The sequence below is a fragment of the Homarus americanus genome, unplaced genomic scaffold, assembly GCF_018991925.1.
Source record: "Homarus americanus isolate GMGI-L3 unplaced genomic scaffold, GMGI_Hamer_2.0 scaffold40507, whole genome shotgun sequence".
Lineage (NCBI taxonomy): Eukaryota > Metazoa > Arthropoda > Malacostraca > Decapoda > Nephropidae > Homarus > Homarus americanus.
Window position 1 is genome coordinate 16,104 of NW_024720704.1, and position 17,118 is coordinate 33,221.

The 17,118-nt window shown below is 41.8% G+C and overlaps 1 protein-coding gene across 1 annotated transcript; it reads right to left on the reverse strand.

Annotated features, from left to right (window-relative positions):
- Positions 1 to 1,101: 1,101 nt before the first annotated feature.
- On the reverse strand, positions 1,102 to 12,182 carry LOC121860704. The gene is made up of 3 exons (XM_042358003.1): positions 12,038 to 12,182; positions 11,805 to 11,919; positions 1,102 to 1,586 (listed from the first exon to the last, which is right to left on the reverse strand). The coding sequence occupies exons 1-3, from the start codon at positions 12,146 to 12,148 to the stop codon at positions 1,102 to 1,104; spliced, it is 711 nt and encodes a 236-aa protein (XP_042213937.1). The 5' UTR covers positions 12,149 to 12,182.
- Between the last annotated feature and the right edge of the window lie 4,936 nt (positions 12,183 to 17,118).

Consider the following 17,118-nt stretch of genomic DNA (forward strand, 5'->3'; position numbering starts at 1 on the left):
TGATAGAATTCATTGAAAAGCTTCTTAAGTTTATTTCTAATGGTGAAACTGAGTGGGCCTGTGTACGGGATGGTGAGAAAGATAAAATATTTAGGGACAGTGTGGATTTGAGGTTGTGTGGGACTAAAAAACCTATTAAGCGTTTTGCCAATATAAGTGTCTGTAAATCTCTTAGGGAAGCCATTATTAAAGAGTAGTTCATTTATGTATTTTAGTTCAATATCCAAGTGGAAATAGCTTGAACATATATTGAAGGCTCTGTTGGTAAGAGTACGTACTAGATTACGTTTGTAATTAAGAGGAATAAAAGATGAAAATTTTGAACTCAAACCAGTGAAAGTTGGTTTTCTGTATAAGGCTGTCTCGAAACTATTTTGAAGACGGTGGATATTAACATCAAGGAATGGAAGAATATTTTCCTTTTCCAATTCACAAGTAAATTTGATGTTGCCATGTTTCGAATTTAAATAATTTAGGAACAGGGACGTGATCAGTGATCTGAAAATTAAAAAAGTGTCATCAACATACCGACGATAGAACAAAGGCTTAAATTGGGGGGGACATTCGGTAAGCCAAAGCTTCTCGTGGTGACAGAGGAAAGCGTTGGCCAACGTGGGACCTAAAAGTGAACCCATAGCAACACCATCACATTGTTTATAAGCTTTGTTATTAAATAAAAACAAACAATCATTTACAGCCAGTTTTAAAAATTCTTTAAATGTGTAGGAGGGTGTAGAGATGTGTAGGAGGGTGTAAAGAGTGTGCTGAAGGTGTGTAAGGATGGATAGGGATGTGTAGGAGGGTGTAAAGGGGATGCCGAAGGTGTGTAAGGATGGATAGGGATGTGTAGGAGGGTGTAAGGATGTGATACTTACTCTGATGGGTAAATTTCATACATTCCACTCTCGGTCGCCCCTTCAGTCTGATGACCGGCGCACTCCTTCACTCTGTTGAGGAGAGAAAGAGAGAAATAGAGAGAGAGAGGGGGCAGGGGGGAGAGAGATAGAGAGAGAGAGAGAGAGAGAGGGGGCAGGGGGGGGGAGAGAGAGAGATAGAGAGAGATTGACTTTATACGAGAGAGAGACAGAGAGAGAGAGTCCTTCATTCTATTGGGAAAGGATAGAGATGAAGACAGACAGACAGACACAGACACACCCACCTTGACCCAGTACCCAACAACACAAGAGCAGGTGTGGTCTTGGGAAGTATGGTCACTTTCTCACAGACACAATCCAATCCTACAAAATTCCTCTCTTCCAACTGTGCTTCCGTTAAATTCTCTCTGCAAGGACATAAATCATCTATTTTAACGCCTTTTTTAACATCCTCTGTAGTATCTGTAGGTTTGGCGCTGTCTGTAGGAGGTAGGATATCTGTAAGGCCTCTCTGAAGGTACTGTAGTTTCTTCTTGCAATCCTGTAGGTGTAGACGGAGTTCTTGTTTATCCTCCTGTGGAGCCTCGATCTGGGCAGTACAACGACCTTGTTGGGTGAGTAAATCTTCGTTACGTTGTTGCAGTAGAGCGTGGTGACGTAGAGCCAGAGTTAACAGTGAGTTTGGTCCTTCGTCGTTAACCCGAGCCAGTACTGTCAACAAACATGGAGGGTAGGGTTAGCTTAGGTGTGTGTAGGTTAGCTTAGGTGTGGGTAGGTTAGCTTAGGTGTGGGTAGGTTAGCTTAATATTGATTTTAGTTTAAGATTAATAAGGTTTAATTAGGGTTAGGTTAGTTTAGTTTAAGATTAGTAAGGCTTAATTAGGGTAGTTAAGGTTTGTTTAGGTTAGATTACGTTAAGATAGGTTAGATTAAGTACGGCTAAACTATGTTAGGGTAGTTATATGAGGGCCTGGACTGCCACCATTTATGAGGGCCTGAGCTTCCCCCATTTATGAGGGCCTCTGTGTGCCAGTAACAATTCCTTGTACTCTCATACTTATTACCATTGGTAGCGTGACGATAGGAGGCTCGTGGGTAGGTGTAATGATAGTATCAAGCAATCGGGAAGAAATAACGGTAAATACTGTAGGTAAATAATAGACACAATTATACATATACAAAGTTTATTTAAACATGAATATGAAATTAGAAGAAAGAATTTATTTGTACCAACAGACGAAATCTAGTACTAGGCCCTCAGGCTCAACATACTCACACCATTACTGGGTGGACATATTCAATAACACTTCCAACCCTACTGGGTGGACATACTCAATAACACAACTATTATAGTCACTTAGCACCATAAAGACCAGGGCAACTGCCACTACACCACTCAGTCGTCAGGAGTGATACTTAAGCAACAGCCATGGGGTCCAGCCACCATGGAGTACTTTCCGACGAACTCTGGAGATCCCAGTGGATTAATTCCACCACACAAATAGCCCTACTGAGTTAGACACTCATCCACCAATGATGGGGGCTGGTAGTGGTGTGTGGCGTGGTGATCCGGGGTCACCTCGCAGATCGAGCTTTAGGGCACTCACTAACGGTGACAACAACACCACGTTTCAGGGGACGCTAAAGACGTAAATATGACTTCACTCAGAGCATATCAACTACGTTACTGTAACACTTGCACAATCAACTATTAATTGGGTCAAATCACTTAAAGAAGGGCGAATTACAACACAGAGTGGAATGGCATACCTGTATGGATGAAGGGACGGGCACTCACTAACGGTAGAAATGCCCGCGGCGCCCTCACTCAAACCAGACCAGGGAGCCCACCTACTTCTATTCCGATGAATTAATTTACTGTACACTCTGACGTTGAAACTGAGACTATGAACTCAGTTTCATTCCCTACTATTATCTTCACTAACAATGCTCTGACTCAGCTATCAAAAGCAAAATTAAATTGATTACAAAGGGTTGGATGGCAACAGGTCCCAGCATACAGCGTCTGCTACTAAATCCGTGGATTATATTCAAAGTTCCCATAAGACAAAGACGGGGAAACAGAGAAAACGGGGGATGTTTCCACTGGGGGACTCAAGAGGGTTTTGTGGACGTTTGAGCGTAATATGAATCCTTAAGGTTTTCAGGTTAGCCGTCATCACGATCATTACAAAGCTTCCCCCTTCCCCAAGATTTATATTATGCGGTAACGTTCAGAAAACACGTAAGTAGTGACATACACATTAAATCATTAATATAAAGTATAAATCCTCATACAAAACATTGCACAAATTATATCAATAAAAATAGAAAAATAATTCCCTACCGGTGGTCAGGATTGGGTAAAAGAAATGGAAATCTGTTAACATACAACTAGAATGTGACACACCTTCATGAAAAAATATATTGGGATACATATTACAAAATAGCACCAAAAATAATAGCACATGGGGTTAGGTACATCATGTCATAATAATACTGAATGGCGGTAAATACATCATATCATATCATAATAATAATAAATGGTGTTACATACATCATATCATATAATAATAAATGGGGTTAAGTACATCATCATAGAATAATAATGAATTGAGTTAGATACCTCATATCATATAATAATAATAATAAATGGGGTTACATGTTACAAAATACACCCTCACATCGGTAGATAAGTGCACACTCAAAATTTCCTTGCAGAACTCAAATTTCAATGTTCATAGATCATGAAAGTTTCTTTTATGCGATTGGTCAAATGCTTACAGGACACACTGAGATTTAACATAGATTTCTCAAGCTAGGACATAGACGAACGGACCCCATCAAGTCGAAGGAATGATTTGTTGCCCTTAATCTAAAGAGTTATGTCGCACTCGCGAGAGGCAGCACCATTCAAGGGACTCCGAACGGGCGGGTATTCCCAAGAATTCAATGCTAACGAAACGGTCCTCATGAGAACACTACCAAACCAAAAACTGTCTGTACTTATGGCATTTGCCATGTAGAAGTAATAGCACCATATTTATATGCCAGAATACTCCCTGAAAGTCACGAACTCTACACCTATATACCAACAACACCCAGCCTACGTAGGACTTACCAACCGGAACTTGAGAATTCACCACTGGTATCTTTACTCATACTAGTAACAGATACCCTTCAGATGATTGCATAACTGCCAATCCATCTTCCAATCTCTGTCTTTACTGCAAATTGACCATTCCTCTGCAAAATACTTTTAATAAAAAAAAATCATCAATTCTTTACCTCTCCCTTTACCACAAGTTACTTATAACTGATTGCACACTTCATTATCAACCAATGAGGGTCACTTAAAAGCTCACTGCTTTTAAAGATCCAGTCTCACCACTGGTTTTCTCATCCTTAAGGGAAATCGGGGAGCAGGAGCAACTACTGTTCTCTCCTCATCCCGTATAGCATCTCTCTCATCAGGCTCTGATTCTGAGGAAGAATCATTAGGGGGAACCTGGATGTCATTTACATGGACAAACATATCTCTGTTGATACATCTTTTCACCTTTTCTGCCGCTCGTCGAATTACTTCTGTCTCATCTGAAAGGTGGGTTAACTCATACGCTGCACCATTTCGTATTACTTCAGTTACTGTATATGGGCCCTTCCACTTAGCATTTAATTTCCTACTGGTACCTGGGATAGGAGCTTCATCTCTCACCCAAACAGTTTCCCCTAGTCAATCAGACAGTACGTCTGATTGACTCTATCTCGGTTTGCTACGTTCCGGAATTCTCTAGACATTCGTTCAGAAGTTTCTTTAATTACTCTGTGAGCTTCTCTCAACCCCTCAGTACTCTCGTTTTCTATTATTGGTAACTCAATTCCCACTTGTCTCTGTGCATGCCGGGAGAAGAATGCGAAGTGTGGCTGCACTCCAGTCGTTGTGTGAACAGAAGTGTTCAACGCATATTGGGTCGGACCCAAGAATCGTGGCCAGCGACGCGGGTTATCTTCACACATTATTGACAAAATGTTCTTAAAAGTTCGGTGCATTCTCTCCGTGATACTGTTACCTCGGGGGTGGTAAGGCAAGGTAAAATACACTTTAATGTTAGTTAATCGACAGAGCTCCCTGAATTGTGCGGCAGTAAATTCTCCTCCATTATCCGCAATCACTACTTTAGGACTACCGAAGACATTAACAAACTTTTCAAATTCACGGGTAACTTCTTGCGTGGTCTTCGTGCGCAATGGATAGAAGTTAACGAACCTTGAGTAATGATCTATGATCGTTAACACATATCGGTAATCATTGATCCCGGAATGCATGTCGGTTAAATCCACCGAAATTCGTTCCAGTGGTTTGCTTACGACTGGTAATTCTTGACAAAGTTGCGTAAGTCCCTTAGTTCCCTTGAACCTTTGACACGTCTCGCATGATGCTACATAATCAACACAATCTTTACGGTAGTTAGGCCAATAAAACAAATTTGCTACTCGGGTGATGGTCTTCCACTGTCCTAAATGACCTGAGGCGGCATTGTCATGTACCAACTCTAATGCGGCTTTACGTAAATGTTGAGGGATTACTAGACAATACTTCAATGCTTTGTCGAGTTGTTCTTTTACTAGATACAATACTCCATTTATTACTTCAAAGCTATCAACGGTGGCCTTTGGGTACTTATGTTGTGGAATTTTACCTCCTGCTAAATACTGTTTTAACTCTTGCCACCTTGGTTCTTTTTGTTGTTCTTTACCAAGTCTGCCTGTGTGAAACCTTCTAGTGTGGGAAATTGAGCGGCAACATGGTCGTGCATGACTTTTCTCAAGGTTCTGACTGGTCGACTTAATGCATCAGCCACTACATTAGCTCTACCGGGTTTGTAGTCAATGTTATAAGCGTAATCTTTCATTTCTAAGATCCAACGGTTCATTCGCTGACTTTTGGTTTTCTTTCTAAATATGGAGGTTAGAGGTTGGTGATCTGTCTTAATTGTAAACTGCGTACCCCAAAGAAAATGATGGAAGAACCTGCACGCTAGTACAATTCCTAACGCTTCTTTATCGGTGGTGGAATAACGAGTTTCTGCCGGCTTTAACTTTCTAGAAAAATAACCCACTGGTCGCAAAGAGCCATCTTCTTGTACCTGATTAAGGGAAGCGCCTACACAGAAATTGCTGGCATCACTATGCAGTTCGAATGGTTTATAAATATCTGCCTTGACTAGGACTGGGTATGAAGCTAGTGCTTGCTTTAACTTCTGAAATGCTTCTTGACACTCATTAGACCATGCAAAATCAACAGTCTGTTTCGTTAACTCAGTGAGGGGGTAAGCTACTTTGGCAAACTCGGGAACATGTTTACGGTAAAATCCACACATACCCAAAAATTGGCGGACTTGTTTAACATTAGTTGGGGGTTTACACTCAGTCAAAGCTTGGACATTTTCTGGGTCAGGCTCAATGCCTCTCTCTGAAACTACATGTCCTCAGAATTTAACTTGCTTATGGCCAAATTGACACTTAGACAAATTTAGTTTAATACCCATTTCTTCAAATCTCTCAAATACTCTGGTGAGTCTTTGCAACAAGGTGGGGAAGTCAGGAGCCCATACTATTACATCATCAAGATAGTTTCGTACCCAGTCTTCAACTGCTAATGGAGCTAATACTCGGTTTACTTCTCGAGTGAAAACGGCAGGACTAGCTGAGAGCCCAAACGGAAGGCGTGTGAATCTCCATAGATTGTACCCATCGCTAAAAGTAGTTAGATCTCGGCTACTGTCGTTAAGGATGACCTGATAATATGCATCCTTCAAATCTAATGTGGCATAATATATATTTCCCGCAGCTTTCTCCACTAATTCGTCAATTCGTGGCAAGGGTTGTATGTCGACCTTCAAATGCTTATTGACCGCTCGAAAATCTAAGCACATACGCTTTGAACCGTTGGGTTTTGTTACCAGAACAATGGGGGATAACCAGGCGGCAGTCGATGGTTCAATGATATTACGATCCCTCATGTCTGTTATCATTTCTTTAATTATCTCTTTTGCTTTCTCGGGGTGTCTATACTGTGGTCCTCGGACAGGATTGTGGTTGGCGAGCTGAATGTTAGCGGGTATACCAGCAATTGACCCTATTTCATGTGGTCCTAAAACAAACAAGGAATCATGAGCTAGAATTACTTTCCGCAAATGTTTACACATTTCTCGGTCTAGATGGTTCCACGGTTGGTTTCTAATTAGCTCGTTCAACTTCTCTTGTCTAGTGGTTCCGCCTTTTACTTCGTCACATTCCGGTATCATACTGTTGGAAATCTCTTGGACATGTCTTACCTTCTTTACTGGACCGTTGGGAATTCCGGCACAAATTACACAGTCAAAGGATGGTACTCTCTGATCATCACCTACATTTACTTTTAATTGGTTTGAGGATCTCCTCTTCCCTTCTGTTTGAATGGCTAGGTGATGAGGTGCACAAAGGGATAATTCAGTTGAAGACTTTACTTTACACAATTTGTCATAGACCTGTTGAATATGTCCTAAGTGATTTCCTTTAGTGTCAACATACGAGATTATCTCCTCCGGGATTAACTCATATTCGCCAATGACAGTGCCAGCTCTCAAATACACTGATTTATCGGTACAATTACTTACTGGCAAATATATGCGTGAATCTGGCTGTACTCTAACACATATCTCTGGTTGTTGGTTGAAACTTTTATGAGTGAATCGTACGCTCAGAATTTGACCTATCTCTACTTTCACTTTGATGGATAAGATCGGTGCATGGTGGCCTCGTACAATAGTCTTCCTATCAATATGGAGACTCTTCAACTGTGGTGGACAAGGTACATCGGGCTTTAATGACAATCTATTGACGCATTTGATTCCTTGCATGTGATCTCTCATTACTACTCTCCCATATTCATGTGACTGGCCTGCCCAAATGAAAAGTTTCCTTTTACGTTCCCAGGTTACTCTAAATCTGCCAAGGAGATCTGCTCCGAATAGTAATTCTGCATTAAAGTATTTATCATCCACCACAATGGCATGGTGTCTGACTTTCAACTGTGGTGTTACTTGTACTGTTATGACTACTTTACCTTTAATTTTTAGCTCATCTCCCGTAACACCCTGGTATCTATCTTTACAAGGTTTGATGGGTTGCAAATTCAAAGTTTTTACTAGACTCTCCTGAATTAAGGTGGCTTCACTACCTATATCTATTAAAGCAAGACAGACACGTTCATTTACAGTAAACCAAATGCAAGGAGACACATTGGAAGGAACCCGCTTATGTCAATATTTTGGATAATGCCGACGACTGGAGCGTCCGGGGCAGCGTTGACTGTTTCTCCGACATCCTACTTCTAAGCAATCCCAACAGGAACGTGGGGGTGGATTTAAGGGGCAAGTAGAAGTATCATGACTCGGTGTTCGGCAATATGGACAGTAAGGTCCCTGTCGCTTTCCAACTAACTTTTTACGAGGACTTTCAAATAAGGCTACAGCGGGTTGATCTCGCTTACTACTGGTACCCCAAGCTCCTCCTGTTACGTTACATTCTGCCCTACTGGGTCTTTCATTCTTTATTGGAAGTTCTTGGTTCGCATGCTTGTGAACTGGCCGGATACTAGGATACCCAGTTCTGTTACTTTTCAGATAGCTATGTCGGAGTTTCTCCAATTGTTCGGCCAACGTGTCTACTGGACAACAAGGGGAATAGTAAAACGTCAACTCCTCTTTCAACTGTTCTGGCAGGTGTTTGTACAATTTATCTTTCAACGTTTGTTCTTTACCTTCCATGGGCCCATACCGGCGGAAAATGGTTGTGAGAGTTGATTTAATTTGGCCCAAGAAGCGCCGGGGATCATCTTCCAAATTGTACTCTAACCGCGCAAATTCCTGCCAGGCAACTTCCAGAGGGATTGGTTTCACAAACAATTTCCGCAAGGTTGCTTTAAGTTTATCCCAATCTTCCTCATCGGTACCAAGTTCTACTTGGACCATGGCTTCAACTTGCTGGTCCATGCGGTCGGTAGCTACATACCATCTATCCCTTGAGCTAACTGCGTAATACTCTACTCTCTTACAGAATTTAGTTAAGATGGTGTCTGCGTTAAGACCAACGAGGTCGTCAAAGGACACCCTCTGAATGTATTGGTGGTAATGGGGGCCAGGAGGTCGGCTGGGTATATCGTTAGGAGGGGGCAAAAGTGGAACCACGGCAGGGAGAGTAGGTACAGCCGGTTCTTCCCTCCATTCATCAAGCAAAGCTTGTTGTCTCCTTATCGTATCCATAGACTCAGCGAGTTTAGCCCGAAGAGCTTGGACTTCTGTTGCTAAATCAACAGCGGCTTTGGCCGTCATGGTCCCCTTATTTGCGTTAGCATCTGCCATTGTGTTACAACAAATCAATACTACAGGTATACCCCACTGTAAATACAATACATGCACAGTGCTCACTCAAGACCCAAGGACTGATACTAATTTTCTGCAATACCACTAAACATTCCATGCATCAACAATTCAAAATTCTGTTCAGATTATTAATCTCCCAAAAGATAATATTATTGCATGAAAAATTCCCTGAGACACTTTGCCATTCACAAACTCAGTATGGTGCAACACTGTGTGAACACTTCACGAATTTCTGTACTCACAATTCTGGGTCCATACACTTGTATAACATTTTCCATATACCGTATCACCATAAGGTCCTCACATATATAATACTGTATTCTGAAAGTATACTGGCATTAGAGTTCACATAACATACGTTTCACCAAATAATGACCCGTTAGCACCTGATTAAAATAAATTTTAAAATTATAGCATATACACAGAAATATTAATATGAGGAACTGTAAAATGCCCCGAGATATTAAGTAAATGGAATATATATCTTACCTAACACATCAACTAAAGAATATTACAAGTACAGAATTTAGCATCCACTTAACCTTTGCATATAGTGCAATGCTTCTGTTAGCAACTCAGAATGAAAACACTGGGCAATCCTACGATGGAAACATTTCACACTAGTGCCACGGCCCAAACATGTATTCACTGTCTGTAAGTAATACTGAGTTAACAACGGAAAAAAAAAATTTGGCAGATTGTTACACATCAAAATTCTTCCAATATTAATGAACCTTATTCACACTACACTCAAGTTATTGTTGCAGGTATCATTTATTTAAACAGACTTTTTTTAACCTAACTCCAAGGTATTTCTTTGAACATATTTCACTTTCTCTGCAAACCACCACAAAAAGCTGTACCTCAGAAAAATATGGAACAAAATCATTAGCAATCTGAAATACTCATTAGTTACAGTGGAATGGTTATTAAATACCCGTACAGAGAAATGGTTATAACTCAGTTAAAACTACAGTATCACAGTCATTCCTCCCAACTCGATACTATGTTCATTACATCCCACCGCTGCCACCATTTATGAGGGCCTGGACTGCCACCATTTATGAGGGCCTGAGCTTCCCCCATTTATGAGGGCCTCTGTGTGCCAGTAACAATTCCTTGTACTCTCATACTTATTACCATTGGTAGTGTGACGATAGGAGGCTCGTCGGTAGGTGTAATGATAGTATCAAGCAATCGGGAAGAAATAACGGTAAATACTGTAGGTAAATAATAGACACAATTATACAAATACAAAGTTTATTTAAACATGAATATGAAATTAGAAGAAAGAATTTATTTGTACCAACAGACGAAATCTAGTACTAGGCCCTCAGGCTCAACATACTCACACCATTACTGGGTGGACATATTCAATAACACTTCCAACCCTACTGGGTGGACATACTCAATAACACAACTATTATAGTCACTTAGCACCATAAAGACCAGGGCAACTGCCACTACACCACTCAGTCGTCAGGAGTGATACTTAAGCAACAGCCATGGGGTCCAGCCACCATGGAGTACTTTCCGACGAACTCTGGAGATCCCAGTGGGTTAATTCCACCACACAAATAGCCCTACTGAGTTAGACACTCATCCACCAATGATGGGGGCTGGTAGTGGTGTGTGGCGTGGTGATCCGGGGTCACCTCGCAGACCGAGCGTTAGGGCCAGACGAGCCAGCTATGGGGGCTATAGGTAGTCTGAAGTGTCTGACGGCCGGGTCTCACGAAGGTAACTGATCCTACTGGATCTCGGACATCTCCCCATACATAGTGGATACGACATCCACGCTACAGACACGGCCTAGGCTGCGTTAGGGACCTGTATGGATGAAGGGACGGGCACTCACTAACGGTGACAACAACATCACGTTTCAGGGGACGCTAAAGACGTAAATATGACTTCACTCAGAGCATATCGACTACGTTACTGTAACACTTGCACAATCAACTATTAATTGGGTCAAATCACTTAAAGAAGGGCGAATTACAACACAGAGTGGAATGGCATACCTGTATGGATGAAGGAACGGGCACTCACTAACGGTAGAAATGCCCGCGGCGCCCTCACTCAAACCAGACCAGGGAGCCCACCTACTTCTATTCCGATGAATTAATTTACTGTACACTCTGACGTTGAAACTGAGACTATGAACTCAGTTTCATTCCCTACTATTATCTTCACTAACAATGCTCTGACTCAGCTATCAAAAGCAAAATTAAATTGATTACAAAGGGTTGGATGGCAACAGGTCCCAGCATACAGCGTCTGCTACTAAATCTGTGGATTATATTCAAAGTTCCCATAAGACAAAGACGGGGAAACAGAGAAAACGGGGGATGTTTCCACTGGGGGACTCAAGAGGGTTTTGTGGACGTTTGAGCGTAATATGAATCCTTAAGGTTTTCAGGTTAGCCGTCATCACGATCATTACAGTTAACACTATGCTAAATGAGGTTAAATGGACCCCAGAACAACAAAACAGTCCCCTTACCTTCCTCGGGGCTGACATCAAGCAGGAGGATGGGGATGTCAGCTGGTAGTAATTTCTGTAACGACCTGCTGACGTCCAGTAACTGTACCAGCAAGTCTGACGGCACTGTTACCATCTGTTGGGAGATAGATAGATAGATAGATACATATACATACATACATACATAGTTTTGAAGGCACTAAAAATCAATCAATTGAGAGAGACTACCAAATTAAACAGACAATTTAACTTACTGTAGAATTCCCTTTACTTTTAGTTGCTGGAGCCGCTGACAGGTCCGTAGCCAACCACGCCCATAGCACACACGCCCACGATACACCCACCCATGCCTGCCGCCCACACATGATTCCTGAAAGACGAAAATAAATACTTGCGACAATAGCAATGGGGTAAAAAAATAAACAAGTTTGTCCTTAAATAACTAACTCCGTTTTCTTCCATTCTACTTTCCTTTACGACCAATCGAGTTAAATTGTTAATGGCATTTATGAGAGAGCCAGTACTTGCCCAATAACAGTGTGGAACAGAGAGCCAGTACTTGCCCAGTAACAATGTGTAACAGAGAGCCAGTACTTGCCCAGTAACAGTGTGTAACAGAGATCCAGTACTTGCCCAGTAACAGTGTGTAACAGAGAGCCAGTACTGGCCCAGTAACAGTGTGTAACAGAGAGCCAGTACTTGCCCAATAACAGTGTGTAATGGAGAGCCAGTACTTGCCCAGTAACAGTGTGTAACAGAGAGCCAGTACTTGCCCAGTAACGGTAGGTAACAGAGATCCAGTACTTGCCCAGTTATACTGCCAGATTCTGGGGTCACTAAATCTAAGGGGATAACTTAACTCTAATCTTAATTTCTAAGGGTCGCTGCCACCAGACCCCCTCCGGACAGCATGTAGCTCGTTAGGTAGCGGGCAGAGTGGACTAGGCATTGGGTTAGGTTTTCCATTGACCAGATCGATAAGGGTAAAGAAGGGTGAAACCATAACATGTCTTAGTTGATTTATTTCTTATAAAACATACTGGTAAAAAACACATACAACCACACTGTGGACCATAATTCCAAGGCCTGTCCCAGGGTATAGCACTGGCGCCTCTAACAACTGCTGTTGTGGTCGGTTACACCCGACCCAGGAGGGTTTGGGGTCCCTCGCCCACGAGGTAGAGTGAGCCGATTAATCATGTCGAATCAGCGCCATCACTCCTATATTGACCACTGCTGTGATCCACCGGCTCCGAGCGACCGGTGGGTTTCAATTGCCCACCCGACCTGGAGACAAACGGGGGCAGCGTCAGGGGACTGAGAAACATGACAACACCAACAAACTCTCTTGTCTAGACGACAGACGTATTTACGTTATATTACTTCTACACTGGGTGAATGATAATTCAACTGTTAAATCATGAACACTGGTGAACACGGATATTCACTACAATTGACTGAATTAACTGAATGGCTGAACCCAGAACATACCTGAGGAGACAACGGGCAGCGTCAGGGACGCGCTTTTCAAGTTTAGAAGCTCCAAAAAAGTTGTTGGTAGCGAAAGTCAGAGGAAGATGACAGAGGAAGGAGCAGGGGATTAGGAAGGAATTGTAGTGGGAGAGATAGTGCCGTGGCTTTAACGACTGCGTTTATTTGGTTAGCGCATAGCGCACGTATTTAGTTTTGTCTGTGTTGGGTGTGATCCTCGTCACCACTCCTCCGGATTGTGTCAGTTCAAGTTTAGAAGCTCCAACAACTTTCCCTGAATACGAATTCGCAACCTTTCGATTTACAACAGGTACCTACTTTACTGCTAGGTGAACAGGGACCAAGGGGCTAGAAGAGTGTCCAAACAACTTCCGCTTGCCTGGGAATCGAACCCGTGACATCTTTTGCGAGGTAAGAGCGGTACCGCTTCTACTACAAGCGCCCCTAGGACGCGCTCCCTGGCCATCTTGAGTTTATATACCCCTGAGTTGCCAGTGATCGCTACTCACGCAATGACAATAATCACAAACAAACTAACTGTTACTCATTCAAAGATGACTCTCAGTTGACAAAGGTCTGGCGAATTACTAAAGTTGATTTAAACAGACTAATTCAAGTTGCGTTTGCCAGTAGAGAGTGCAATAAACGCAGTAACAACTGTGTTCGAAGGCGGGGCTTACTGAGAGTGATCCTGAGGGTAAAACAGATGGGAAATACACGTCTCTCCTGAGATTCTACAAGCGCGGTGGATTTGAATATTATGTAGCGTAATATGAATTAAAACGGGTTTTTAGGAATGACAATGAGGTGCGCAGTACATAGCCTTCCCCTTCCAAAGATTCATATTAGGCGGAATAATAGGCAAAAGCACTAACGCGGTAGTGCACGTACAATTCGACAAATCTTAACCGTTCGTGATTATAGTACCTTAATACATAAAACAAAACCTAAGGAGACTTAAACGTTTCATACTCGAGTCTCCGCTACCTATGCCTGCAACAACTTAATTCTTATTTCCGTACAATATAGTATAGGGAACATTCCCCTAACAGTTCATCAGCATAATACCTCAACCTACTTTTGGCACCAGCACATAAACAGTGACTCTGACATTACATATACAACAAAGTACTCTGCATGAAATTACATATACTAAGGAATTTAAATTCCTGTCTATGAATGGGGCATTAGTTACATCAGACACATCCTCCGATTACTGCATCGTTTCAATAATAATTCACCTTTTCAACACAAAACCGTGGTTCTATAAGTACACAATGGGGCTCATAACACAAAACACGTATTTTCCATCTCACAGTTCAGAAGAACTGGTATTTCAAAGTCGGGGTGACTCCCTCACTTGGAGTGAGTCAACAACCCCCAAAAAAAAACTTCCGACACACATAAACTGAGATTTTTCCTTTCGACAACATAGGCAGCAACTGGATCTCCGGACTTCAGTTCGTAAGAACTGGGGTTTATAATGTTGGGGTGACTTCAGTACGACTGACGAAGTCAACAACCCAAAAAAAAACCTTTTCAGACAATATAGATACCACTACTAATAGCTGATCTTCAAAAAGCATCCTCAAAAACCATCTGAGTAACTGTCTTCCCCCCCCCCCTACCAAAAGATTATAATTAAACAAATCAACTTAAACAAAAACATAGACATTTCCATTACTGAGTCACGCACACAAAAAAGAATCAGTGGTAATATGGTAATACTTTACGAGACTGTCCCCTCAGTACTCAACAAATGTTCACTGTCTTTTCAATTGCAATGATTTCAACACTTATCACTTCACAATGTACTCTGTTGTACTCACAAATGGGGGGTCCTTACATGTACTTTCACCAATCAATTTTCAAAGATTGCGTTCTTTTACAGATGTCCATATCACAATAGAGTCCTCAACTCATCAAAGCAATTGCTGAAATTATACATGTATTAGATCTCAAATAAACATAAAACACACTTAATGACATTGCCTGTAAGTCTACACTGCTAGAAACTAATGCTCTATGCACTAAAAATCATACTAATAGAAACAATACAAAAAATACCAAATACTCGGGTATCTAACACAACACAGGTTATACAAATAAATTCACTTGCCCCAATTCTGACCTCAACTTATAACTAAAACACTTCCAATTAAAATTAAAACAACTACACCCATATTATGTCAATTACAAATAACACTGTTACATAACCTTAATATAATTATGGCCTTCCGGTACACTCAGAAATCGACACTGTCCACAACACTCGTAACACGGCACATGTTCAATGTCCCTCATTGTCTGTAAATAACAAAGTATTAACTCGAGTGATCACAACAATTGCTATGGTACCAGTGCAGAAAGGCACCCAAAAAAAATTTACCTTGGCATACAACCAACACTTTTCTGAGATTTCACAAAAGACTGCAAAAAAAATAGTTAGGTAGCTAAACTCTGATTCTCAGACATTTTTCAACACTGAACTTTTCAATCTTAAACACTTCAATGCACACTCTACTTTAAAACAGATTTCTAATTTTCTGGATGCAATTGTTCTAACCTAACTTCGAGTAAGGTATTTGCCGTGAACTGTTTTCAATTTCTCCTTAAAACCACAAAAAAAAATATCCACAGCATCACATTTATTCCTCATGATCTGATACCATGTAAATTACATCACTTCCGTGCCACCTGTGTAAGGGGGCGGGTTTTTTTCCAACACCTACACCACCCTTACCTTACTTCTCCATTATTGTTCTTTTTCTGCAACTTAAATCACAGCTTCAATTCCCTCGGATTTGATCAATGATTAAAAACCATCCCACCCCTACCACCAATTTATACTGCCAGATTCTGGGGTCACTAAATCTAAGGGGATAACTTAACTCTAATCTTAATTTCTAAGGGTCGCTGCCACCAGACCCCCTCTGGACAGCATGTAGCTCGTTAGGTAGCGGGCAGAGTGGACTAGGCATTGGGTTAGGTTTTCCATTGACCAGATCGATAAGGGTAAAGAAGGGTGAAACCATAACATGTCTTAGTTGATTTATTTCTTATAAAACATACTGGTAAAAACCACATACAACCACACTGTGGACCATAATTCCAAGGCCTGTCCCAGGGTATAGCACTGGCGCCTCTAACAACTGCTGTTGTGGTCGGTTACACTCCGACCCGAGGTGGGTTTGGGGTCCTCGGCCCACGAGGTAGAGTAGAGCCGATTAATCATGTCGAATCAGCGCCATCACTCCTATATTGACCACTGCTGGGTATCCACCGGCTCCGAGCGACCGGTGGGTTTCAATTAAGCCCACCCTCGACCTGGAGACAAACGGGGCAGCGTCAGGGGACTGAGAAACATGACAACACCAACAAACTCTCTTGTCTAGACGATAAGACGTATTTACGTTATATTACTTCTACACTGGGTGAATGACAATTCAACTGTTAAATCATGAACACTGGTGAACACGGATATTCACTACAATTGACTGAATTAACTGAATGGCTAGGGAACCCAGAACATACCTGGAGACAAACGGGGCAGCGTCAGGGGACGCGCTCCCTAGCCATCTTGAGTTTATATACCCCTGAGTTGCCAGTGATCGCTACTCACGCAATGACAATAATCACAAACAAACTAACTGTTACTCATTCAAAGATGACCCTCAGTTGACAAAGGTCTGGCGAATTACTAAAGTTGATTTAAACAGACTAATTCAAGGTTGCGTTTGCCAGTAGAAAGTACAATAAACGCAGTGACAACTGTGTTCGAAGGCGGGGCTTACTGAGAGTGATCCTGAGGGTAAAACAGATGGGAAATACACGTCTCTCCTGA

Coding starts and splice junctions, on each gene's coding strand:
- LOC121860704 (XM_042358003.1), bottom strand. CDS start 12,148: ATGTGTGGGCGGCAGGCATGGGTGGGTGTATCGTGGGCGTGTGTGCTA. Junction 11,920..12,037: donor AAAGTAAAGGGAATTCTACA/GTAAGTTAAATT, acceptor ATCTCCCAACAG/ATGGTAACAGTGCCGTCAGA. Junction 1,587..11,804: donor TGATGTCAGCCCCGAGGAAG/GTAAGGGGACTG, acceptor GTTTGTTGACAG/TACTGGCTCGGGTTAACGAC.